This window comes from Acipenser ruthenus, chromosome 6, assembly GCF_902713425.1.
Source record: "Acipenser ruthenus chromosome 6, fAciRut3.2 maternal haplotype, whole genome shotgun sequence".
Lineage (NCBI taxonomy): Eukaryota > Metazoa > Chordata > Actinopteri > Acipenseriformes > Acipenseridae > Acipenser > Acipenser ruthenus.
Window position 1 is genome coordinate 76,045,623 of NC_081194.1, and position 27,133 is coordinate 76,072,755.

The following is a 27,133-nucleotide window of genomic DNA, read 5'->3' on the forward strand; positions in this document are numbered from 1 at the left end:
ACCTCGTTACAAAAAGGATATTGCTGCTCTAGAAAGAGTGCAAAGAAGAGCGACCAGGATTATCCCTGGTTTAAAAGGCATTTGGACCTGAAAAAAGAAACAGGGACCAGGGGTCACAAATGGAGATTAGATAAAGGGGCATTCAGAACAGAAAATAGGAGGCACTTTTTACACAGAATTGTGAGGGTCTGGAACCAACTCCCCAGTAATGTTGTTGAAGCTGACACCCTGGGAACCTTCAAGAAGCTGCTTGATGAGATTCTGGGATCAATAAGCTACTAACAACCGAAAGAGCAAGATGGGCCAAATGGCCTCCTCTCGTTTGTAAACTTTCTTTGTTCTTATGTAAAACTGAGAATTTTACCTGTTTCCCTGTTTACATTTCCCCAGGGCCCAACGCCTCGAAAGGGGCCCAACTCTCCGAAGAGGGGGGCCCTGATGAAGGGGGAACTTTTTTTTTTCTTTTTCTTTTTTTTTAATATATATATATAAAATATTTTAAAACAACTAGCCCTGCACAATACCCTTTGCGTTCCCGCCACCACATTAAAAAGAAAAACTCCCGTACTGCACACCGAGCCGATGTGCTTCTGTGGTGTAATGATTGTGTATCCAGGCGCTGTCAAACACTTCCTTTCACACAATGATTTGAACTTTCACATTTCATATTTTACTACACCAAAAAGCTGAAAAAAATGCATAGCAATTGTATGTATTTTTTTAAAGACTTTTAAAAACTTTAAAATAATCCTAAAGTTGCACAATATATACCACAGTATGAATTATTCTATTATTAAGATCTATAATTTGCTCAAAACAACGTGGTGCAGCAGTTTGTTAGAAAAATGGTATCGTGTAAAATAAATAAAGTACTTTCTTCAGCTGGTGGTAAACACAATTAGAGAATGATCCGTTATATTGCTTAAAATACAAAGATATTTACAAATACAGGTTATTAGTTAAGAGCAGAGATGAGTGGTTTATTTTTGGCATGGGATAAATTAAATAATGTATAGCAACATTAAAATGTAGTTTATGCTAAAACGTATGTTATTTGATGTTAAGTAAGCTTCCAATTAATGATTATTACACGTGGAGTTTGTACAAATTTTTTTTTATTCACTTACCTTAAAAAAAAAAAAAAAGTTTGAATACTGTAAATAACTTAAACAGAAATACTTTCAGAAAGAGTAAACTATCCTCCTGCAGATTTTAATTGTGATATTGAAACTTCTACGCGTTGACAGTTTCCTTCAAAACCATTATCAAAATACTGTATCGGTTGAAATGATCTTCCTCAGACACTGCTAAGATTGCAAGTATCATTGCTTGGTCTAGAAGCTTGGTTTAGACCCTGGTCCTGGAGTGCCACAATCCTGCAGGTTTTGTAGGTATCTCTTAATCATCAATTAGTAAAAACCTGGAACACATGGTAATTCTGACCAATTAAGCCAATCAATCAGTTAGGGCTTGGGTAAAACAAAAAGCAGAAGTGTCTGTGGCACTCCAGGACCAGGGTTGCCTACCCCTGGACTACAGTATACTACAAAGTCGGATGAATGTAGTACCAATGAGGGGAGGGGGAACGGCAGCGGGACATACCAATCCTTCCCCGGGGCCCATGACGGCTCTCGGTGGCCCTGTGTGTGTGTGGCTGTTTGTTCAGGAGAAGGGAGCCCGCACTATTTCTCAATAAGAACCGTCTTTGGGTAACACTGATCTCTACCGTTTATTTTGTATAGCGCCTTTCATTAAAAGAAATCCCAAAGCGCTTTACATTAAAAAAAAAATACATGAATATATATAAAACAATCAAATAAAAACTATGCAGTGCAGTAAGCCAGTGTATAAAAATGAGTCTTGAGGCGTGATTTAAACAGACACAGACTCGAGTCCCCGATAGACCTTGGAAGGGAGTTCCAGGGACGAGGGGCCAAAGAGCAAAAGACACGATCTCCCATAGTTTGTAATTTTGTTCTTGGCACGGAAAGGAGATGATGTTTAGCTGACCGCACGTTGCGTTGGGGAATGTAGCAGCAAAAGCAGATCCTTGATGTAAGATGGACGGACCAGGCTATTCAAGGCCTTGAAGGTCAGCAGCAAGATTTTAGTCAATTCTATATTTCACTGGTAACCAGTGGAGAGATGCTAAAACGGGTGTTATAGTCATACTATCACTAAGAAGAATGAAACTAGACAGTACTGGTATGGTTAGAAGTCTGATTCATACAGCAATGTGTACGCAAGACCAACACATCAGTGAGTTTTTGGATGAAAATAAGGAGCATACAATAATTTACTAAGCCTATGTGGTTCAAAGTGGAATATGATTTGTTCATTCTCCATATAATGTTTTTTTTTGTTGTTTTTTTAACACATGTTCCTTTAAGAAAAGGAATGTGAATCACAAGGACATTTTCGGCAACAATCATGTTTGTTTATAAATCCAAATAGGCCTTGTGATGGAACTTGACACAGTCAAAGGGCTTAGTTAAACTGAAACACGCTTTCTTTAAATTGCTTGTGTACCGATATGCAACTTCAGGGTAAGTCAGCCCGGCTTGTTGTAATTACATGTTGTTATCAATACAGCAATCTTCTGAAAAGATCATTAGTGCATTCACAATATTGTTTGACCCAGCCAACAATGTATAGGGGTGTCCCCCATGTGGTTCTGCTAATATCACAGAAAAATGGCTAGTTAGTGCTTGTCACAGGCAAGAAAGGAAAGGAAAATAAATGTATTTCATTGAATTTCTTGCCTCCGTGACTTGCACTAACTATCCATTAACACCTCGGCAGGTATGTACTGTTCATGGTTAATTAGCACACACACATTCCTTTTAATGGAACCATTAAGAGATCATTTGCACTTTATCAATTGGGGATGGAGTCCCACCAACCCACGGATATAAATGTGAACCCAAACTCATTTTCAACACAGAAGACTGAGCCGATTGGCATCTCTGGAACTTCGGAAAAATTGATATAAGGGAGCAGAGAAGAGCACCAAGCTGAGTGTCCACGCTTCAGAAAAGTTAGTGCAGAAGTGACTGAAAACCCTGCGAGCAACGTCTCATTGTGGTGGCTGCAGGAACTTGGTCAAGAGGGTAAAGAAACCAGTAGAAACCATTGAACAAAGAATAAAAACTACCAAAAAGAGGATGCAGTTTGCCAGAGAAAGAAACTGGAAACCGGAATGGGACAGTGTATTGAACTTTATAAACGTATTTCTTCCTGAAAAGTCATACCGTGGAATGATAACGTCTTCACATAAAATCAATTAGTTCCCAGGAACTCTGGTTTCTTTTCAGGATTAGTTGTTTTTTAGTTGGTTCCGCATTTATCCACGGACCATACATCCAGCTACGAGAAAAACAAATTTCAAGCATACCACTTGTTATTTTTTTACAGAATCTTATAGTAGCAGAACTTAGGTTGCAACCCAAGACAGAAGGGACTTCTTCAACACCCAGTTAGACTATTTCTGTACAGATTTACTGTAGTTTGAAAATGGGTTGTATGACAGTTATAGTAGCAGTATCTGTAGTATTAACTTTAGGGATCATTTTATATTCTCGTGGTTATAAGACTTCAGCTCTTAGCCTGATACCTGTTATGTTATTCCTTCTGTTTTGGAAGAAAAGCTGTGTTTTCAATCCACAAGGCAGAGCTGTGTTCATCACAGGCTGTGATAGCGGCTTCGGGCATGAGCTTGCTAAAAGATTAGACCACATGGGATTCGTCGTGTTTGCTGCCTGTTTATTCCCTGACAGTGAAGGAGCACAGAGTTTGGTGAGGAAATGCTTGAGTCAGTTAAAGGTTATTAAAGTTGATGTTACACAAGACGAAGATGTGGAACAAGCTAAAAAAAACCATTGAAAACAACTTGCCCGAGAAAGGTACGTACAACATTATTGAATTACATTGTTCTCACTTGAAGTAAAATTAACATGTATATATAGGGGAGGGCCATAATTACTCTTAAATTGTAAGTTATTATAAATAACTATAAAATATACTTCTGGTAATTTAAACCTTATCTTTAACTTAGCTATGTGTTATTCGTGAGGCACAAACACAGGAGTAGTCCAGGAGCCAAAATGACTGAAAATCTCACTTACAACCAAAGATCTGTGGGCATTTTGTGTTTGCTTATCATTGATGAAGTGAGAAGAATGGCGTACAACAAATTCACCAGGCAATATTTTGTCAATGGCCAAAAATAATTTTTTACCTTCCAAAAGTCCTGTATTTATTTTCTTAAAATGCTAAAACTTTAGCATGGTTTGTCCTATAATATTCCATGTGAACAGGCTTGGGGCTGTGGACCTTAAAGTTGAATAGACTGATACTGTGTATACTAGTTATTAATAAATACTGCTTATGAATCCACTCCACACCGCCCCGTTCAGGATTCCAAAGAAGTCCACTGCCAAGGACTGTGTTTCCCTTTCCTAATTAACAGACCTTTTAGATCTTTTAGCATTGCTATATATATACTGATGCACAAAAGAAACGCAACACTCAGGTATAATGGACAATTGAAGTCATGCAATTGTAATCCTAGCACTGTATGGTCTAACATTTTCCTGCTGGAAAATCGACACTTCCGGATTGGCTTCCAGGAATGGAAAAACTTTGTCAATGTATCACTGAGCAGCAAGGTGACCTTCAATCTGCACCAAAGCCGTTCTTGTGTTAAAGGAGATTCCTCCCCACATCATCACACTTCCACCGCCCCTCCGGTTGGCTTGAACAACGCAACAGTCAGCATAATGGCCCTTGGCCGATGTGGTGACCCTCTGCCTTCCAGAAAGTGGTCTGTCCCTCACAGAGCCAGTTTCCTGGTTTCTCTGGACTAGTCTGCTGATTTGTTGAAGGAGAACATCTCATTCTCCGGGCAACTTCTCTCACAGACAGGCTGCCTTCAATCATGCCGATAGCAACCAGGCGATCTTCATTAATCAAGTGGGGCATGGTCAGATCTTTCTCTGTTCTTGCGTTAATTAAAATCATGTTTTTTTCGAATGGGTCGTTATACAGATTCTTAATCAACTCATGTTGGCAATTTTAACTCTATTCAAATACCAACCACTGAGCACTTGGCGTTTTTATGAAATCACATGACTTGAGCTCAGTATTTTGTTATCCCAAGGAGCAATACTACTCAAATAATCAACAAACCTATCTGCTCACTATTTAAAATGTAAATAAAACTTTATGTATGTGCCCAATGAGCTATTGATGTAAAACGTAGTCTGTCGCGTTTTCATTGTGCATCAGTATAGTAATGTAGCAACACACACAAAATGCACAAGACAGTGAACTGGCACTTTGATGCCTTGCAGTGCTGTTGATTTGGGTTCAGCACGTACCTACAGGCAGCATGAAGCACAACATAACCACACTCTACTGTGCTGCTCTTGGAGGAAAAAAGTCTGCGACTGCCTCTTTATCAGTACGGAATCAACCTAATAGAGTTGCTTTTACACCTCTTGGCCATTAACACTGTGCTCCACCTGGTCCCAATGGAACATATCTGGCTTAACTAAAGGTTAATGGTACATCATAATATTCATTATCAGTTAAATTCCATTCAATCTGAATATAATACAAGTACGTAACTTGATAAATCCCTGCTCACATTCTTTCTAGGTCTTTGGGGAGTAGTAAACAACACTGGCATTTCAGACTGGTCAGAAACGGAATGGAATACCATTCAGCAGTATCACAAAATGGCGGATGTAAATTTGTTTGGGAGCATTAGAACAACTTTACCGTTTATCCCTCTGATAAGAGCATCAGAAGGTAAGCACTGATAAAACGTCTGTGCAAGAGAGGCCCAACAGCTTGCCCACATGTGTATTATGAATATATTAGGCCTGTCGCACGATTAAAATTTTTACCGGTTTAATTTGGGGCATTAGTTGAATCCTAACAATTTCGAAAATAAGGAAAACATTGCTGAAAAACTTTTGAATAGAATGCTTGAGCAATGCAAGTGTGAGAGTTATGACGACTACAACATAGTTCAAATAAAGAAGGACGGGAACTTTTTCTTTAGATGTTTAAAATTTCAAATCCTAACAATTCTGAGAATAAGGAAAACACTGCTGAAAAACTTTCGAATAGAATGCTTGAGCAATGCGAGTATAAGAGTTATGACGGCTACAACATAGTTCAAATAAAGAAGGACGGGAACTGTTTCTTTAGATGTTTAGGTGTAGTTTTATATGGTTCACAAAATGACCATCAAACAATTAGACATGATATAACAGAACTAATGGAAAGCAATATAAAACAATATGAAATGTACATCGACTCAGTGACCCATATTGAAAAAATGAAATTAAGTGATGGGAGTATAGATTCTTGGGCTACAGAGGCAGAAGTTCTGGCAGCTGTAGACCTCCTAAATAGGCCCATACACGTATACATAGACTTGAAGAATAAGGACTGTTTTAAATACGAAGGCACAATCGAATATATTAAAAATAAGAACGATCCAATTAATCTTTTATACAACAATAACCATTTCTCAGTTATTGTATTTAAAGACAATGAAACCGGAAGAAAATCTGAATACTGTGGCATAATTAAGAAAGATAATCAAAATAAATCTAAAACAGTAAAAATAAACCAGGTTAAAGTAAATAATAAAATGCAAAATAGAGAATTAAACATGACTAAGACAGAGAATTCAAAACAGAAAGATAGGAGACCCAAAAATAGACATGGTACCAAATACACAAAAGAGAAGACAGAAGACATAGTATTTAATTTATCAAGTAAAACTTTAACCACATCCCAAAAAGCGGTACTGAGTAAAGGACTTAAGTTTATACCGACTAAAAGATACATCGATAAACTGGCCACTGAATTAAAGGAGTGGGAGAGACGCATGAGATTAGCAGAATATTTTTTCAATGAAAATATCTCAGATTCAGAGGGTAATTAGGAGCATGGGATTAAGGTTAATAGTACAAGCACATGGACTCCTCTGGATGGAAGAGATAAATGGTTAGATATGTATATTGAAGTAGTTAAACAAGAAATAATAGTAGGACTAAAGAAAAGATGTAAACTTAATATTTAATAATATTGAAGAACAAGCTATGACTGAGTTGTTAAATGATGATGATATAATGATAAGACCAGCAGATAAAGGCTCAGGAATAGTGATAATGAACACAGATGACTATATGAAATCTGTAGAATGTGAATTAAATAATACAGATACATATGAAGAAGTTAAAAGCAATAAGATCAATAAATCGGTAAAAGAGGTTAAGGAAATTGCGGAGAGACTATACAATAAAGGAATTATATCAAAAGAATTAAAAAAATACATGCAGCCACATAATGCAAGAACAGGCCTAGCAAGAGGAAATCCTAAAATGCACAATCACCCTATGCGAATGATAGTCAGTACAATTGATAATTCAACACACATAATAGCTGAAATAGCAGAAAAACAACTTAGGTCACATGTTGAGAAATTACCAAGCTATGTTAAGGATACAACACAATTTTTAAAAAGACTTCAATCAATAAAACACAACCTTCCAGAGAATACAATTTTATTTTGCATGGATGTAAAATCCTTGTACCCAGGTGTCCCTCGTAAAGAAACTTTAGAAGCTTGTCAAAAAGCACTAGATAATAGACTAGATAAATCAATACCTACAGCAGAGGTACTGAACATGATCAACATAGTTTTAGAAAGCAGTTATTTTACATTTGTTGATAAGAATTACAAACAAAATGATGGTACAGCAATAGGATCTAAATTAGGAATGCATTTTGCCAGTACATACATGGGGAAATGGGAAGAACAATTACTTAGAAAATCGGAAAGAGAACCTTTAGAATACATTCGGTTTGTAGATGATATTTTTGGGGTTTGGACACATGGAGAAGAGTCGCTTTTCCAGTTTCATAAAATGGCAAATGAAATACACAGTAATATTAAGGTGGACCTTCGATGGACAAGGAAAGAAATAGAATTTTTAGATACCATAGTAAAACTTGAAGAAGGTTCAATTGAGACTGACCTCTTCTGTAAACTTACTGACATGCACCAGTATTTACACATGTCCTTTGCACATGTGATACACACTAAAAGGGCAATCCCAAAGGGTCTAGTAATAAGAATACGAAGAATATGCTCAAAAGAAAGTGACTATGTAAAACAAAGAAATGTATTAAAAACAAATCTTAAAAACAGAGGATACAAAGAAAGAATTATAGAGACGGAGCTAAGAAAAGTGGATAAACTAAAAAGAGATGATCTACTAGATTATAAAAATAGAGATAAAAAGGTCAAAAGAGTCCCATTAGTAATGACTTACTCTAAACTTTTGCCCAATATCTCTAAGATAGTTTGGAAACACATGCGGATTTTACATAATTCAGAAAAATTAAAAAAAGTATTTCTTAAGGCCCCAGTTGTAGCATTCAAAAGAGAAGCTAATTTAGGTGATATTTTAGTTCACAGTAAACATAAAAGAATAATTGACAAAATAGGTTCTACGAACATGTGCACCAGTAAATGTAAAGTGTGTAAATACATAGACAAAAGTAAAAATATAATTAAACATAAGAACACCACATATCCACTAAAAACTAATACCTACTGTAAAAATAGCAATGTCATTTATGGAATAGCCTGTGAAAAATGTGATGAAATCAAATATGTTGGAGAGACTGGAACTACTTTTATATAAAAGAATTCAGAACCACCTTTCATTAATTAGAAATAAAAAAAATGAATGAACCAATAGTACAGCACTTCACCAGTCAGGGACATGACATAAATGACGTAAAGTTTGTAGTATTAGAACAGCTCAAATTAGACAATGCGACATATAGAAGAATAAAAGAAAGTAAATGGATAAATAGACTGAACACGATTATGCCAGCGGGACTCAACAGAAAAGAATGAACTAATTAACTTCAATAAATATATAACATTTAAATAAATAAACAAAATTCATTCAAAAGTTGTGCATGCTGATGCGCTGGGGAGGCCAAATCTAGACTGATCCTCAGAGCCAGCATCGCATGATATAATAAAAATATAAGTTTATATAAAGTAGTGTTAATTAGAATTAATACAGATTCAAAGATAGAAGTAAAAATGATGTCACAATATATAGAACACCATTACATCATGTAAGAATAAATCATGGATTTGAATATAAACAATAAGAAATAGTTGTCATGCCGTCAAAAACCTATAAATACCTCCAATGTTTTGATTCAAACACAGGCTCCCTTGAGAAAGATATGTACAACATATCGAAACGTTGGGCAGCTGGCTCTTTGAGCTAAAATATATATATATACATATAATGGTAAACAATGAGTTTATCATGAAAGACACAGAGCTGCTAATATTAGTATATGTTGAACATGCCATTTAATGTTTTCTTCACCTGTCTTTGTTAATGTCGATATTGTGGTTATCTTGCAATAACGGACCCTGTGGAAGATTTTTGATAAAACTCTTGTTTAATATCTATGCAGTGCTCAAACAGGTCCATGTCAGAGCCCATAGCGGTGGGTACATGAAAAACTCACACAACTCACAGCATAGCCTGCATCTTTGTATTTCAGGTCGCATGGTTTTTGTCTCCAGCATTATGGCTTTTGTTTTAAGTTCCAAATCTGAGTGTGTACAGTGTAACCAAAAGAGCTGTTGAAGCTTTCGCAGACTGTTTAAGGGTTGAACTGGCCACCTTTGGTGTGAAGGTAAAATGAGCACTTCATGTATTTTTTAATAACCATTTGCAATAAACTGAACCAGTCCCCATCCTAGTGTTAGGAGGTGCAGGAGGGGAGATGTTAAAGTGATGACTATAGGTAGACATTAAAGATCCCGTGGCACTTGTGAAGATGAGCAGGGGTGTCACCTTAGAATACAAATGCCAATCACAAAACAGGTCAATAAAGCTAGGACTAATTCTCAAAATACACCTTCCTCTGATCATCGTTGCAAATGAGAATCTGTTCTTAGTTCGTTCTACCTAGATGAAGAAGCATGTCTAGAAATACAAAATTAGAGCCATCAGTAACATGAAAAAGTAGATCACTGTACATCTACTGTTTGCAAAATGTAACTTTGGCATACAGACAGACGAGCAGACAGATATACTTACAGATTATAATACTCTCAGTAACTAAATAGCTAAAGAATATCCACAATTAAATGAGCTCTTCTCTATATGTAAAAATGTGTGACAGACAGGGCTCCTCCATATAACCCTAGATTATAGGGCTAAATAATAGTTTATATATGTCTACATAATACACTCTATACCCATCACAATTTCTTGATATACTGTAGGTAAAACTCCACTGATGTCGGGTTTGATTTTAATTTGTTAGCTGCAAAGAGGATAGAATTAGTAACATGTATTTTCTGTACTGACTCGTGAAAACCACTTGGAAACAGAAATAAAAACGGCAAGATTTAAAAGACCCAGCTTACAAACAAGCAACAACATATCCTGTACATAAACTTGGTCCTTACTGATATTTGTTCCATTTTCCAGGTTTGTATCATTGAACCTGGCAACTTTGGATCAGTGACTAAGGTTCTGCAGGAGAAAGCAGCAGAAGAGATCTGGAACCAGTTCAATGACGAACACAAAAAAATGTTTAACCAAGAATATTTACACATCATTACTGATTATATAAACACACAGTTGAGGGCTGGAAATAAGAACATTAATTTGGTCATAGATGCCATGGTAGATGCTCGTGTATCACCTACACCACACACAAGATACCTCGTTGACAACAGGATGAATAAGAGGTTTTTTTTCATGTTTCCTTACTTGCCTACCTGTGCTGCTGATTCATTTTTTGCCTGTAGTGGGATTTACAGAAAAAGAAAATCTATGTTATTCTCTAAACAGGTACAGTAGCTGCAAGTAATTTAAGTGCACTCCAGCTCCCCCTTACCTTTTACAGTGTTTCCAATCATTGTGAGTGCTTCTGGTTTCATTTCTTCAGCTATAGTGTTTAGATTTCCCTGGATGGCCCTACCTGCTTGGAGAATCCCTTGTTTAACCCTGTTGGCCCCACCTGCTCAGTGTAAAGGTATAACACAAAATACTATGCAATGTCATGGGCAGGCATGGCCTGGGCTGGAGATCTGCTTAGGCTACAAGTGCAGTTAGTGTGGTGGTTTCAACTTTGCGTGCCTTCTGATCTTAGTGCAATAGATGAATTATCCAAGGGAGACTTGTGCAACCGACACTCATACAAAATACATGAATGTGTTCCAGATTGAATAGCAAGACAGTAAATATATGAACTGCTTCCAGCGGATAGGTTCAGTCTTTAACACAACTGACTCAGAGGCAGTGGTCAACCCTAAAAAATCTGGACGGGGAATAATGAAGCTTTTTTCAGCTTTCTGTTTTGAAGCCCTATTTTTACACAGAGTTGGACATTTCCCTAATATACCCTATTCTAGACGCCCCTTTATTAAGTTGACAGCGCGCTGCACTGTGCCTGTTGACTTCGTCCCCAGTTCAGAACGAGCTACGGCCACACTGCCCATAGGCACATCTCTAAACATTACAGGGTGTACCTGCCCCCAGCCTTTTCCTTTCTAATGTATTCTACTGATTGTTTAGGATCACTTTGTATATCATTTTTATGTTAAGGCAACACATCTTGCTTGCTTTTTAAGTTATTTCCTTTTTTGTTAGATTTATTTTGTTAGTTGCCTATATTTCTGATGGTCTGATGTCCGATTAAAGAAAAAGAAACATTTTTACAGTGTCTTGCATTACTGCTGATATATTGTCACATTGTCCAAAATGAATTGATTATCCTACTTTGCATGTATAGTAATGTATGTTCTGAATTAAAGGACATACTTTACTGGGGTGCAGTTTTGTCAGGTTCTATGAATTGGGGCTTCTACAACTAATGGGGTGCAGGGTGAATTTGATCACATTATCATCAACATTGTCAAGTAAGATCTGTCACACAGACTCATCTTGCATAACAGACACCTTAATCCCTCTTTTTTCTAAGAAGCAATACAGCAGTAATTTAATCTTTTAGATCACCAGCCAGAAAAGACAGCTTTTCCAGTGGCATTCAGGTAATAATGTGTTTAATTTTTTTGAATCAATTGTCTTTGCCAGTTTGCTTTATTGACCACTAGGTGGTAGCAGAGAGGTCGGTAACAAGTACATCCAGAAAAAGGATGCGGCAGTAATAAAAAAAAAACTTACAGTAATACAGCACATTACATTTTCCGTTCATGAATAACTGTTTTTGCTTTCCATTACTACTGTAACAATGTTTTACAACCTGAGTTGCGATTTTGGTAAGTACAATTGAATGCTTGTTGCCGATGTAACTACATTAGCTGTTTGAATGGATTAATTTTCTAAAGTGTTCAGAGCTGTGGTAGATTGAAGCGAATTTAGATAGCATGTAAACTGGACCAGCTCTAGACCTGCAGGACAGTATCAATTGGCAAACAGTGTCTTAGAACACCAGCCGTTCTAAGCGCCAGCTGTTGAAGGGCAGTCTGAGCTGTGGCAGTCTAAGGGCCACACGTCCAAGGACAGTCTGAGCTGTGGCAGTCTAAGGGCCACACGTCCAAGGGCAGTCTGAGCTGTGGCAATCTAAGGGCCACAAGTCCAAGGACAGTCTGAGCTGTGGCAGTCAGAGCAAGGACAGGTAGAGTGAGGACCTTTTCCAAATCTCTCCCAGTGGCTACTAGAGGCCTCATTCCAACTCTTAATATTAGCTGTATTTAAGTAACATTATAAAGGTTGTGTTTAATTAGGTGGTCTACTGTTTGTGATTAGTACCAGGTGAGTGCGGTTAAATTGAATAGAGGTTGATTTGCAATTTGATTGGTTTCCACACAGCGTTTTGTAGTTGTGTGATCCCATACGCATCATACACATGGAAGGAGTCATACGCAAAAACACTCATTATCATGTAATAGACGTATCCCCCCAACTCAACACAACACGACCATCATGACCGTAAAAATTGACACAATAAAGCGTTCTTACCTTTGTATAAGTTAGTGATCAGCAGATGTGTCAGCCGCACGAAAAGCACAGTGTGTGGTTTTCATTAACTCTACTGTTATATATATTCTGTTTTCTATGGGTAAATATTGCAACTTTCTTCCTCTGCATCGGACGCGGGACATTTGCTAGGAAATCGGGACTGTCCTGACCATATAGGGACTGTTGGCATGTATGCTAATGAGATTAAAGAAACTGGAACAGCATGTCTGTTAGTTTGTGGCACTTGGGGGTATAAACAGCAGCCCCTTTCACTCTGGGAATGCGGTGTAACAGTGTGACGCTGTAGCAGACCTGTGCCATGTGCCATGTGCCATGTGGCTGCAGAGAGGAGGCAAGGATTTCGTGTAAGTACTGATATGACGTTCAAGCCAACTCTCCTTTCACTGGGAGCACTGACAGAGAACACAGGGACGCTGAAAACCGTGTGTATCAATAATCTATTCATGCTGAGTCAAATGAGTGCCAGGCAAAACAAGACAATAATCCGAAATGAAACACGTGTTTTTAGTTATGATGAGTATTATTTCGAATTTTATATATATATATATATATATATATATATATATATATATTATATATATATATATATATATATAGTAATTCAACATATTTCAGTGACTTGTTATATCCACTTTTCCGATACGATACTCTTATGAATCACATGGTGCCATTGGTAGTCTGCCAACCAAATCAGTTTCTGGTTTGTTTCCAGTCTTCTCTGGCAAAATAATACAACCGCGCAGACATCGCTTCGCCCCAACCCTGACACCGGATATTCATTAACACAAATTACAGTAACCTAAACATACCGATGAAATTCCATACGAGGTGCATTACTATCGGTAATCAAATCAGTCTGCTGGCTTCCTCAAATCAAGAACTATAACCCATACCAAGTCTTCAGCTCCTTAAGAACTACCCAACATTCCCTCCCACGTGATTTCACATTCTGTTGCTAAGGATACAATCCTGTAGCGTCTCTGCTACAAATCTAACACACTGTCTAGGCTGGCTGCTCTGCCAGGACACAAAGCTGTTTTAGTCATACTTCTGTCTTTTTTTCTTGTGTAACATGCTTGTTTAATAATTCCATCGTAAAGGGGGGTTATATAGTTTGAGTATTATGTTTTTGCACACGATTTATTTCCGACTGAAAAGCCGAAACTTGTGTGATATTCCTAAAAGAAGTTTCCAGCGAAGGTATGTTGTGGCTATTTATTTACTTACAGTGTTGTGTCTATTCATGTGTTTGATTTGGGTCGAAGAATGAATTGTCCAATAGTATTATTATTATTATTATTATTATTATTATTATTATTATTATTATTACGACTACTACTACTAATAATCATAATAATAATACTTTTTAAGTTTAAACACACTTGTCTGATGTTTGTAAGATTTACAAGTTATTCTGAATCACAGCGGATATCACCGTCTAAAACAAGTAAATGATTTTCTGAATTCAGCAATATCAAGTGCAAATGTAGGTTGTTATTTAGGAAGCTTGTTTAACATAGCCTAATGTTGTTCTTTAAACCTGCTACATTTTAAACTGTTCATTGTTTGTGCCTGTTTTTCCTACCTTCTAAGTTTATCTTTACTTTTCAGAAAGTAGACAGCCTGACTCATGGTAAAAGAATGTCATTGTTGTGGATTTTCTTGTTTTTAGAAAACAAACTTTGTTAACCATATACAGCTGTAGTCAAAAGCTTACATACCCCAATGGAAATTTATAATTTCTAGAAATTTCTCAAAAACAAAGAATTTTAGGGAAAATCTTTTGTAGCAAAAGTTTTGCTTTTGTGGATGAGGGAAAAAAAAGTTACAAGATGTCTACAATTATTTATTACAGCTGGGTTTTGTTGTTGTTTTTTTTTTCTTTGCTAATTCAAAAGTATTCATTGTAGAATTCAAAAATTAAAGTTTGTTAACTGACTTCTCTCCTTCATGCATCCATGAGTAGAAATAATTGTGATTCTGAACTTGGTTGTAGATTTCAACAAAGATATTTTTCTTAGCTACAGTGGAGCAGCTGGGTGCTCTATTTCCCTTAAGCAACGTTATAATACAATCAACAAGACAATACAATGTTTGAATTAATATAGGCTTCCCTTATGACATCACCCGTTTTTTTCTTAACCTATCACAAAATGCAATACATACTGATGCAAGTTTTACAGGCCTCCTATCAACCAATAATATCATTGACCACGTGGGTCCTCTTTCTTTTTCTTACTTTAAGTGAACCTAACATCAAAGCCTTTTAGATGTTTTGCTCACAAAGTCATAACGTCATAAAGTTAAGGGAAGGTAGGAGATTGTAAGTTTTAGCCCCAAAATGTTATCTCTGAGAAAACACAGGGTCCCCTTTAAATTGCCATAAGGTGCACTTCAGAGTTTTCTCCTTGCCACCTTTCCTGCTCCAGCAATCAATATTGAACTCAGAATTGTCTAACTAACTTAACTAATTCTAAAACACAAATACTAACTCAATCTAAGTTAATTTTGTAAACTATAGTTTCTTGTAAAGTGTATGTTTCTCCAACTTTTATACTCTTTGATGCTATGATAGTATTGTCTACAAGGTGCTAGAAATTGCAGTATGATAATGCAGAACTTAATTCTAGAAAATGCTGGATTGTAGGTGAACATTCTTAGAGAGTATAAAAGGGTTTGGCATAGGAAGATTACTGTCATTACCAATAAGTCAATATTGGAAAAAGTAAAGAGCTATCTGAAGACCTTAGGCAGAAAATGCTTTAGTGTCCATTTACACTGGCCGTTTTTAGGACGGCTTTGGGCCATCTCAGGTCTTTTTTCTGCAGTGTAAACGCACATGGCCGACTCTCAGCTGTCCTAAAGACGTGGCTCAGCGCCAGTTTAGGTCCGTCGGAAAGGCAGTGTAAACTCACCTGACTTTAGGACGGCTCACGCACTACGTGAGTGCCGCTTGGCTCCTCCCCCACGGAATCTAAACAGGAAGAAGCTGCAGTGCCGTTGCAGCGTCACAAAATGAGAAGAACGACTTGAGACACAAGCGTCCTGAAGATTTGAATTTATTAACTGTTTATATTGGGGAGTATTTGTAAATATCTGTGTTTTATTATTAAGTTGTCGTCAAAAGTTTACATACCCTAAATATCCATACATTGAGCTTTGTAGACTTTTGACGATAACGTTTTTGCTTTGTTAAACAGGTGCAGACGCTGGTGGACGTCAAAGAAACACAAGTGTAATATTTGAGTGTATCGCTGAGAATTATTAATTAATAATTTAAAAAAATGCTATCAAAAATAATTTTATACAAAAAATGTCCTGGATTGTGTTTTTCCCAGTTATTTTATTGAAAACCACTTAGTTATTGGTTTAGTTCCAAACACACTTTAACACACTGTCTTTTTGTTGTTTGTTTTTATTGTTTATTTAAATAAATATTTTGATTGAACCAATGATTTGCTTAAAAACACGGAAAAGGTGGGTTTGTTTGTTTGTTTGTTTGTTTGTTTGCTTCTGACATTGGCAGCGTGAACTGGAGAGAGCAAGAAAGCAGAGCTGTCTTAGCGTTGTGGGGCGGAACTCAAATCCAGAGTGCACTCTGTCTCTAAGCAGAAAATAAATACATATACCCAGAAGTAGCGCAGGTCTGGCGAAACATCTGTGCAACCCGCTCTCTGCACTTTTTGATTATAATTACGTTTTACATGTTGTGTTCTAAGTTGTAAATAAAGATTGTTTAAATAATTTGTGGTCCCTGACATTTCGTTTTTTTAAAAAGGAACGAAATGTTTTCAATAATTACAAACAATTTTGGCAGTGTACTTATAACACATTATTATTATTATTATTATTATTATTATTATTATTATTATTATTATTATTATTATTATTATTATTATTATTTATTCATTTGTAGTAGTATTATTTGTAACAAGGCTAATTTGAAAAAATAAAATTTGTTAACTGCAATTTTATACAGTAAATGTTTTTTCTCCTGCATTCCTGTGGCTGCTTAGCCTATTTTAACTAAAAATAAAGGACTTATGCATAATACAATTATATATATATATATATATATATATATATATATATAATATATATATATATACACACGGTGAGATAATATTGGTAAAGAAACAGAATAGAGTTTTTTTGAAAACAAAAGGGTCGTTATTATTACAGTAATAAACAGCCTGCGGGCTTGCCTGTAAGTTGCCCAGAGCTGCGTTGTCCTCCAACGCTGTAGTTCTGAGGTGGTTGCATGGTGAGTCTGCAGTGTGAAAAGAAACGGTCGCTTGACGGCACACGCTTCGGAGGACAGCGTGTGTTCGTCTTCACCGCTCCCGCGTCAGCGTGGGGGTGGTAGCGGTGAGCTGAGCTTAAAAATAATTGGATATTCTAAAATTGGGAGAAAAATAATAAAAATAATTGCCGACTACTAAATAATAATAAAATAAAAGGTAATAAACAGCAAATTGACGTATCTTACTCAAGGTGAATTCCTTCACATAACAAATGGGTCAGGAACTGTTATGTTGTGTCAAACAGTGTCTAAACGAATAACCATTTTTCTCATAGACTGCAAGTGTTTAATCCCCGCAATATGAACACGACACTGTATGGTTTGTTTATAATACTACTCTGCCTCTTCTGCCTTTGTGGTTTGGGGAGGGGAAAACTCGTCATCCATTTAGTGGTCGTTATGACGTCACCAAGCACATATTGTAGTTTAGATGGTATGCTCATGCATTCAGAGCTTAGCCGGCTCAGGGCACAACTGCAGTGTAAACGCTATGTGAAAAATGGTAATACTCTCTGCATTTGAGTATCCAATTTCAACTATTGTTTCTATTATCAAGAAGTACAAGACTCATGGTACTGTCACAATGCTCCCTTGGTCTGGAAGAAAGAAAGTTCTTTCACCAAGAACAAGTAGAAGAATTGTGAGGAAGGTTAATAACAATCCGAGATTGACTGCCAACGATATTCTAAGTGAATTGGCTGCAAGTGAGACTGGGGTTTCCATTTCAATCTAAGGTCAAGTATTGCATGGTGAAGGTCTCAATGGTTGCAGGCCAAGGAAAAAGCCACTCTTAGGAAAATGTCACAAGGACAATCGCTTAAAGTTTGCAAAATGGCATTTGAATGATGGATATGAGTTCTGGTCAAAGGTTTTGTGGAGTGATGAAATAAAATTCGAGGTATTTGGTCATGCTGATAGTCATTACGTTTGGAGAAAGTCTGGTGAGGCGTGCAAAGAAAAGAACACCATACCTACTGTCAAGCATGGAGGTGGTAATATCCTTATATGGGGCTGTTTTCCTCTAATGGCACAGGAAATTTAGTTCCAGTACATGTTAAAATGGATTCCATAGCATACCAAAAGATATTGGCCAATCATCTGAAACCCTCCACTACAAAACTTGGACATTTCAACACAACAACGATCCAAAGCACACATCAAAATCTACTTCAGAATGGGTAAAGAAAAATAAAATCAAGGTTCTGGAATGTCCTAGTCAAAGAGAGTCTTTGGTATGAGTTGAAGAAGGCTGTGCACATGAGAAGTCCTCGGAATTTGAATGAACTGGAACAATTCTGTGTTGAAGAATGGTCAAAGATCATTAAAGAATCATGCCAAAAAGCTCATTGACAAATATTCAAATCTTTTAAAAGAGGTTATTATTGCTAAAGGTGCCTCGACCAGTTATTCATTTAATTTTTCTTGTCAGGGTATGAATACTTTTGAATTAGCATTTTTGGAGTTTTGCAAAAAAATTGCTGATATAAATAATTGTAAACATCTATTTCTTGTAACTTTTTTTTCCTCATCCACAAAAGCCAAACTTTTGCTACGAAAGATTTTTCTATAATTATTTGTTTTTGAGAAATTCCTAGAAATGATAAATTTCCATTGGGGTATGTAAACTTTTGACTACAACTGTATATGCAGTGGCACAAACGTTCTCCCCTGTATTAACACGTGTTTACTCCTATGATCTGAAAGCCGTGCTCCTTCTACTTGCAGCAGTAAAATATCATAAAGGATATCTTTAAGGTCTCCTACAGTTTAGAAAGCGAAATCGAAATTTAAAAAAGGGATTGCCCTTTGGTTATATTGCTGACATTTTACAGAAAGCATTCATGTTTCCGCACAGGTTTGCAAATTAAAAAATACAAAATAACTAAACCATTTTTCTAACTGTAGGGCCACACCTTAATGCAGTGTTTTCAGTGCTTCTGCCTTCTTTGTTCCACAATTCAGTCATGCACAACAGCGTTCTTTTTTTAATTGTATTTAACAGAATTTAGCACCAGCAAAAAGAAAGTTAGACTGTCTGCGACCATGAAAAAGCCACAGACTCAAGGGCGACTGGAAGTCCTGCAGGTTTATAAGCTCCTCCAGTGTGTACGGAAAGAGGACAGGGCACAAATAGAGAAGATGGTTGGTCTTGGAGTCCCCAACCTTATCAACGCAACTGAACCCAATGGTGGGGAAAGTGCCCTGCATTTAGCCTCTGTGGCTAACAACATTGGAATGTGCAGCTTCTTACTGTCACTGGGGGCGCATGCCAATGTGCAGGACCTGGGCGGCTGTACCCCTGTGATGAAAGCAGCTGAGCTGGGGCATGATAACATCGTGGAAGTACTGACCGAGGCAGGAGCAGACATGACTATAGTGGACAATGAAGGAAAAGGTACACCGATAAGTAGTCTTGAAACATTTAGTCCTTCTATTATTATTATTTATTTCTTAGCAGATGCCCTTATCCAGGGTGACTTACAATTGTTACAAGATATCACATTATTTTTTACATACAATTACCCATTTATACAGTTGGATTTTTACTAGAGCAATCTAGGTAAAGTACCTTGCTCAAGGATACACCAGCAGTGTCCCCCACCTGGGATTGAACCCACGACCGTCCGGTCAAGAGTCCAGAGCCCTAACCACTACTCCACACTGCTGCCCTATTATATTTCAGATCCCACTTAGTTAGTGAGACAAACCCAGTAAAAGCTCTACATATGGGAGATACTTGGTGAGAGACTTATTTTTGGAGCGGTTTCAGAACATCACAAGCTTATGAAATCCAAGTTGTTTCAAAGTTGTTTTTATTAGACCTCTTATGTTAAAAAAAAACAAAAAGCCATAATTGTAAATAAAAAAAACCTACAATGACTATTGTGATAAAGATAAGTAATGTTTATTTAGCGGGAGGAGGTCATTTTATTCATTATTAGCATTACATTATCACATGCATTTATCATTGTTTTTGCTTTTTGGATTGTGGCGCTTTAGTTCAAATGTAATACTAGGCTTAAGTTGTTTCTTCCTACTTTTATTCCTTTTATAAAAATTGTCTTTGTACTTGCCCATTGTGTATTGTTTTATTTCTTAACAATACTATAGAGGCCCATAGATAATTTTAGACAACATTTGTAAGATATTTAGATAGTATAGAATTTTTGGTAATGTTACAAATGTATTTATTGTTTTATTTTCCTAGGCATTTTATTTTATTGTATTTACCCTTCCAAAAGACACCTGCGCTGTGCCCAGATTGCCCTGAAACATGGAGCTGATGTTAACAATTGTTCGCTAGGAGGAAAACCTGTATTTATGGTTGCGTGTGAGCAAGCTGTGAACTGTTCCACGATGTGTCTGAACATTCTAGAAAGGGAGGCTGATCCCAATGCAACCGATGAGGTAAGGAAAAAATAATCAGTATGTTCACTTTCCTGTTCAGGAACATGTTTAGAAAGATCACATGATCTATAGTGATCTGACAGATCTCCATCTATACACCCACTATATGAAATCACTATTTACAGTGGTCATTATACTAGCTATGTAGCTTGATTAATGCTTTTTTATTTTTGTGATAAACATAAAATCTGTGCCACAGTCATCCAAGCTGGGTATGTAGAAATAGATCATGGATTGATTTTACATTTTATAACTAATCTGCTTGTGTTCTAGTTGGTTATTTACTTTGTAGTCTACAGGATGTACAGCGTTAATGGAAGCAACAAGAGCAGGGGCCGTGGAGCTTGTTCGTGCTATCCTTCAGAGAGGGGGAAACATCAATTCTTTAGATAAGATGAGAAACCATGCCTCTCATTTTGCAGCTGAAGGAGGCTTTTTTGAGGTGCGGTATTTACAGATAACTCCAGTTTACTGCAAAGTCACATTACACAATTGCTTGTGTCATCTTTCTGATCAAAATTGTATGAAATATATAGATAAACTAGAGAATATATGTTGTTAATATAAAGTCATGTTTGTAATGCATTCCTAACAGACACAGCATGGCAGTGGTGTTCTTAAATATACATGTACGCTGCTGTAACTGTTAGAGTTTCAGGATTCAAAGTTCAGCAGACTTCTGCTATAATTATAATATTCTGTAATGTTAAGAAGGGAAAAACGCTGGGAGGCAGCAGCTGATGATGATGAAGCTAATGTGTCTTTAATGTGTCAAATGCTGAAATGTAAATATTTGTCTGACACATCAATAGAAGTAAATGTTGACTGCCTTCTACAGGTAATCCGAGTACTTTCTGCATATAATGCTGATCTGTGTGTTGTTAACATGCAAGGAAACACACCACTTCACCCTGCTGCCAAAGGAGGGTTTGCTGATTGCTGCAAATTCTTGGCCCAGAGAGGTAGTAACAAAATTGCAATGCTACAGCATATACTTTTTTTTTAAATTTCTGATTCTCATTAATCCCCTTTTTTATCGTGCTTATAAGACCTCATTCTTCATGAACCATGGCTCGTTTTCATTGCCTTTTTCTCCTTTGCATATCATTGTCTGCATGCAAAAATCTTATCATGCATTATACTGTCTAGCATTCTTGTATATTTCGGTCATTAATAAAATGCTTTGGGTTCTTTTAGGTTGCAATCCTAAAATCAAAAACCTGGAAGGAAGCACTGCAAGCATGGTTGCTAAAGAGAATGGCCACAAGGCCGTCATGAAAGAACTTCGCAAGGCAGAAAGACTTTATGCCAAGTACGCCAAGCCTGGAGCGAAGAACCCCAACGATCCATGGGCAATTACTCTGTATGACTGGGCCCTAGAGCACGAGGCAGAGCTTCGTAGTGCTTTCGAATCTGCAGAAGAAACTGAAACTGATACTGTCTCAAAGGACAATTTTGTTGCAGTTCTTCAGGAAAAGGGGGCACCAGTAGAGCAGGAGAACATTGAAAAAGTCGTGTTGGCACATGACAAGAGCCGAGAAGGGTCAATCAATATCACTGAATTCTTCAAAGGAACCAAGCTGCTGCAGAAGGCATTTCTGATGTCCTCATATGCCCCCAAAAAGAAAAAAGGAAAAAAAGGCAAGAAAGGCAAGAAAAAGGGCAAGTTTTCAATCCCAATGCCGATCTGCACTGTTCCTCAGGAGATGATGTTTCGTCGGGATGATGGTGGCCCCCCTCACTTCATGATTGAAAGTTATCAGCACTATACAGATTCAAACCGGTTTGATCGGGATCACCCCCCTGGACACCCCATTGAAGATGATTCAGCGTGGTACATTGATAAACCACAATCGTTCTACACAAATATCAATTATTGTGTAAAAACTGGGGATTTTGACTCCCTAAATCTAGCCTTCAGCCAAGGAGTACCAGTGGACGTCCTGGACAAATTCTACAAAACGCCCCTCATGTGTGCTTGTGCTCATGCAAAGTATGATGTTGCAAAATATCTTATAAGCAAGGGGTAAGATAAGTGTCCTGAGATTCTTTACAAATACCATTGCACTTATTCACAGAAATCTTTACAACTATTTTAGATATGATTTATTAGTATAATCACATTTTCAAAGCATAGTTAAACCTCATTTAAAAAAAAACAAAAAACACAGTCCATAAGAAAATGTTCCGTAAGACAGACCTTAAGGTTCTTGAATAGTTGATTGTATTTCTACTGCTTGTATGAGCTTTCATTTGTATGGAAAAAAACTGTCCCAATTGTAATCTCCTAGGAAAATCTGTTGTATATTGCAGTGCATTTAAGCTTTTTTTAGGCAAGAGAATATCTCCCTCTCTCTATATATATGTATATATATATATATATATATATGTTTTCATTCTCTCTTCTAGAGCTAATGTAAATGCATGTGACCAGTTTAAGTGGACTCCACTTCATCATGCAAGTCATGCAGGGCAGCAGGATATTGTTGAACTACTGGTAGAGTCTGGTGCTGAAATCGATGCTGCTGCAATTAATGGAGCAACTCCTCTGATGAGAGCAATAGAAAGTTGTAGGCCTGGATGTGTTGAATACTTGATCAAAGCTGGTGCAAAGGTTCAGATTCAAAACAAGCAAGGTATTGGTTCAAAGGATGTTTAAAATAATCATCAAATCAAGTAGGGACTAGGTGGCACAGCAGGCTAATTCACAAGCTTTCACCTTTGGGTGTCTCTGCTTGAGAGAGGCCTGGGATTGAATGACATGGGGTTCAGGTCAGGACTGAGGTGTGCTCGCTGACAGAGCTGTGATGCGAGGGGAAGCTCCCATATCACCTGCCTGGCCCTCGAAACAAATGCAGTAAGAAAGAAACATACTTTTTTGTATCTATTTGTTAAATAACCTTCCCCCCATGCTAGTTTGTCACAAAAAACATGTTACAATGTATACTGCAATGCTGATAATGCCAGGAAATAATGATCATAAGCACTTAATTAAGAGCATTTGATTAAAAATATAAAAATCAGCAACCTTAGCTTTTAATTTTAGCATTACAAATTATACCTCTACACCTATAATGACCTATTGAGAACATCATCTTAGGTCACCGATGCAGAAACCCATTGAGGGAGTAAAATAAAAGGACAAATATTTAGCATGTTTTTGAAGAAGAGACAGTTATGTTTCTTTTTTTTTTTTTATCAAAACACGTACATAATTGTTTTTGCAGAGAAAAATGCAATGGACACTGCAAAGGCATATGCTGATTTTAAAATTGTCGACCTGGTGCAAGCAAAGTTTGATACTCTTCCTAAACCAAAGGAGAAAAAAGGAAAGGGAAAAGCACCTGCTAAGCCAAAAACAGCTGCAAAACCCAAGGTATAGACTCAAAAGCATTAATACGAAAAACTTGAAATCCTGCAGAAACTATTGAAAAATCACAGCTTTACTAGCAACGGTTCAACGCTGGAATGAAAGCACGTTTGAACCAATATGGTAGCAAGAGACCATAATGGATTACTAGTGTGTAAAAGTCCATACCCCTGTAATACGATTAGTATTTCAAAATATGAACATGACACCATACCATTCCAGCTGGCAGCCTGGTCTGTTTGGCAAGGGTTATTGAACAATGATTTCTTCAATGTAAAGTTTTAGTTTGTTATTCAAAATATTAGTATTGTATTTGTCTAACTCTTTTTTGTTGTGCTTTACTGTGCAACTTCTGTCACCACAGACACTCGTAGACACCACTGACCTTGTTAGGGTATTTTATCTCTGTGCATTTGTATCAACAGGAACCAACTCCAAAACCAGCTTCCCCATCACCATCAGATACAGGGTTAAAGAAACAATTTCTTTTGGAGAGTGTGACGCATCAAAATGCAAGAATAGCCAGTGGAGCTACTAGGAAGATAGACATCACTTTTGTGCCAAAAACAGTATGTGTTCTCAATTTATATACCTGTAGAGTTTCTATATGAATCAGGAACTCCTAATTACTGGGTAAATGACTTGGATTATTTGCTTGAAGGGAAGAATACACGTAGCTTGGGTGACTATCTACATGTAGGTTAAATCTACAGTGTCACTGTTTAGTGGTCCTTCCAACAGACGTACAGTACACATTAGTGTTCTGAGCTTTAAAATGCTAAAATATGTGGTGTTGATAACATGCCTCAGGTCTTAAACAAGGTTTAAAGTCATGACCATAATTTTCTGTTTCAGTGACTGAAACAGAAAATTATACAAAGTGAACCTAAAGAGTAAGCATACTTAAGATAACTCAATATTTCTCTTAAACAGTGTTGTTTGTTACATAATGCTTGCATTACAGTGTATTCTTCTCTTTGCTGTAGATTTGGACTAACCAGCCAACAACTAAAGACCTAATTCAAAAGAAGGAAGAACGCAGATCTCGTCTTTCCTATGAATCGGATTTTGAGGATTTTATGATGCCATTTAAGAAGAACATTATGGAGAAATCTCTTGAATTAGGGGGTCCAGAATAATAATAATAAAACAATAGATGGCTAATTGTAAAAATGCCACAACTGTCAATTAAATTACTGTAGGATAACATTTTTGCAAATACTGTGCAATTATTAATGCAAAGGCAACAAATAGCTGCGATGCTTTAAAACAGGGTAAAATAATTATTATACACTTTTTAGGGAAATTATTTAAATAGAGATGACAGTGTAAGCTCATTTTTTAAAGTTATTAATAAATACAATGCACCTCAGGACAACAACACTACCAAACAATGTAACATTTTAATACTGTAATCTATATCCACAAGTGATCATTTCCCTCGCATGGTTTACATATTTCTAATAGTGATCAATGGAGATAACAAGGAATCGTACACCATTTAAAAATGTGTTTCTTGAGGCAATGGTAGTAGTCCAATGCAAAACTAATAAATGTGGTAACTTATTCACACTACCTTGTGATGTCTGGTACGAAAGGTCTGGAATGATTAATGAATCTTGATTTTGATGTGCTTCCCTAAGACATAGAACCGACACATGTTGCTTTTTATACTGTGATATAATCATTTAACAATGCCATTAAATATCACATGAAAGAGAAAGTACTTACAAAGAACAGTGCATAACCTTGGGCGCTAGAGGTATTTTAATTGAACACAGCATAAGGGCCATTCAGAACTGATCCCTGTTTAAATACTCAGGTTAATGTTAATTTTGTATTCTGTACTGCTGTTTCTTTTGATAAAATGTTGCATTTGGTTTAGTAGTTCTGAAAAGCAATTATGGTGGGAAATACAACAAATAATAATAAACTGACAAGTCGGCATTCATTGTTAAGCAGAACAATGAGGATCATCTAAAATAATATGTTTCCTCTATAATTAATATTCTGTATAGAGCATGATGATTTTGATCCAGAGATTAATGGCAAAGATGAACAGGTAGCAATTGAACTATGACTGACAATAGGATTATCAAAATGGGAAGTGTAAAAAAAAGGGACGTATTCTGAAAGTTATTTTCTTCAAATTTTCATGTTTGCTTTGTCAGGTTTTTGTGTGTGTGTGTGTGTGTGTTGAAAATGGAGTTTACTTTATTACCCCTGAATTTAGAGAGACTTTAGCATTCATCACAAGAATCAAGCATAGTCCAGTACAGTATTAGATGTAGTTTATTGAATAAATTAGCCACTCATATTGTGCAACAAGGTAGAACAGTGAATATAAAAGACAGGTTGTACTGTATATACTATATGACTTTAACTGTATGTGTTAATAATGGATATTGGTAATAATACACACCAAGACAGTAAAATGCATTTGATTATATAGATCTATTGATGTATATTCCCGTCCAAATGTATTGCAATAAATGATCAATTTGCAAAGTTTTAGTACAGTCCCCAAACCCTTGGTTGAGCAGTTCATCATTGCAAGATGGATATGACATTGGCTGTTATAATCTCAGCTGTGCCGGTGGTCGATCATGAATAAGAAATGATGGAAACTAACTACGAATGAAATTAAATAAAAGTTTTTAGCAGAATGACACTAAAATATTAGAATTTAAAAGTAGAGATGAAGAATGCCCTCGGGCCTCTGTTTAGTGGTGTTCCCTGAAACTCTGATATTGATCATCGGCTCTTTGCCATACTGCCACCACCGTGTGTTTTAATACAGGCTGTGAATCCTCTCATTGTTTAACGTGTCATCAATTCATTTTTCAATATTGTTTTCCTTAAATTTAGATCAGTCTAACAATAAGAATTATTTGCTTCCGGTTGAAGTGATCTATACTTGGAAATGTACTGTGTATCTTTTTTTATTTTACTTTGCAATTAGTCTCGTATATT

General features: G+C 36.6%; 2 protein-coding genes across 3 annotated transcripts in view; both read left to right on the forward strand.

Annotated features, from left to right (window-relative positions):
• ankef1a (ankyrin repeat and EF-hand domain containing 1a) overlaps positions 1 to 26,609 on the forward strand; it is a 40,332-nt gene extending 13,723 nt beyond the window's left edge. Inside the window, exons 1-10 of one of the 2 annotated variants that reach the window (XM_034019127.3) lie at positions 14,064 to 14,279; positions 19,385 to 19,777; positions 20,591 to 20,790; positions 21,083 to 21,232; positions 21,629 to 21,752; positions 21,988 to 22,816; positions 23,200 to 23,426; positions 24,018 to 24,166; positions 24,586 to 24,729; positions 25,147 to 26,609. In XM_034019127.3, coding sequence (XP_033875018.2) covers positions 19,426 to 19,777; positions 20,591 to 20,790; positions 21,083 to 21,232; positions 21,629 to 21,752; positions 21,988 to 22,816; positions 23,200 to 23,426; positions 24,018 to 24,166; positions 24,586 to 24,729; positions 25,147 to 25,299 — 2,328 coding nt within the window. In that variant the 5' untranslated portion in view covers positions 14,064 to 14,279; positions 19,385 to 19,425 and the 3' untranslated portion in view covers positions 25,300 to 26,609. Of the gene's footprint in view, positions 1 to 14,063; positions 14,280 to 19,384; positions 19,778 to 20,590; positions 20,791 to 21,082; positions 21,233 to 21,628; positions 21,753 to 21,987; positions 22,817 to 23,199; positions 23,427 to 24,017; positions 24,167 to 24,585; positions 24,730 to 25,146 lie in introns of those variants that run through there. The other variant, XM_059025823.1, reaches the window with a different exon arrangement.
• Positions 3,619 to 11,764, forward strand: zgc:113142 (uncharacterized protein LOC503524 homolog). The gene is given in 6 exon segments (XM_034921774.2): positions 3,619 to 3,867; positions 3,869 to 3,902; positions 5,659 to 5,811; positions 9,622 to 9,656; positions 9,658 to 9,756; positions 10,560 to 11,764. Coding segments are annotated over 6 exon segments (945 nt in total). The 3' UTR covers positions 10,935 to 11,764.
• Positions 26,610 to 27,133: the final 524 nt, after the last annotated feature.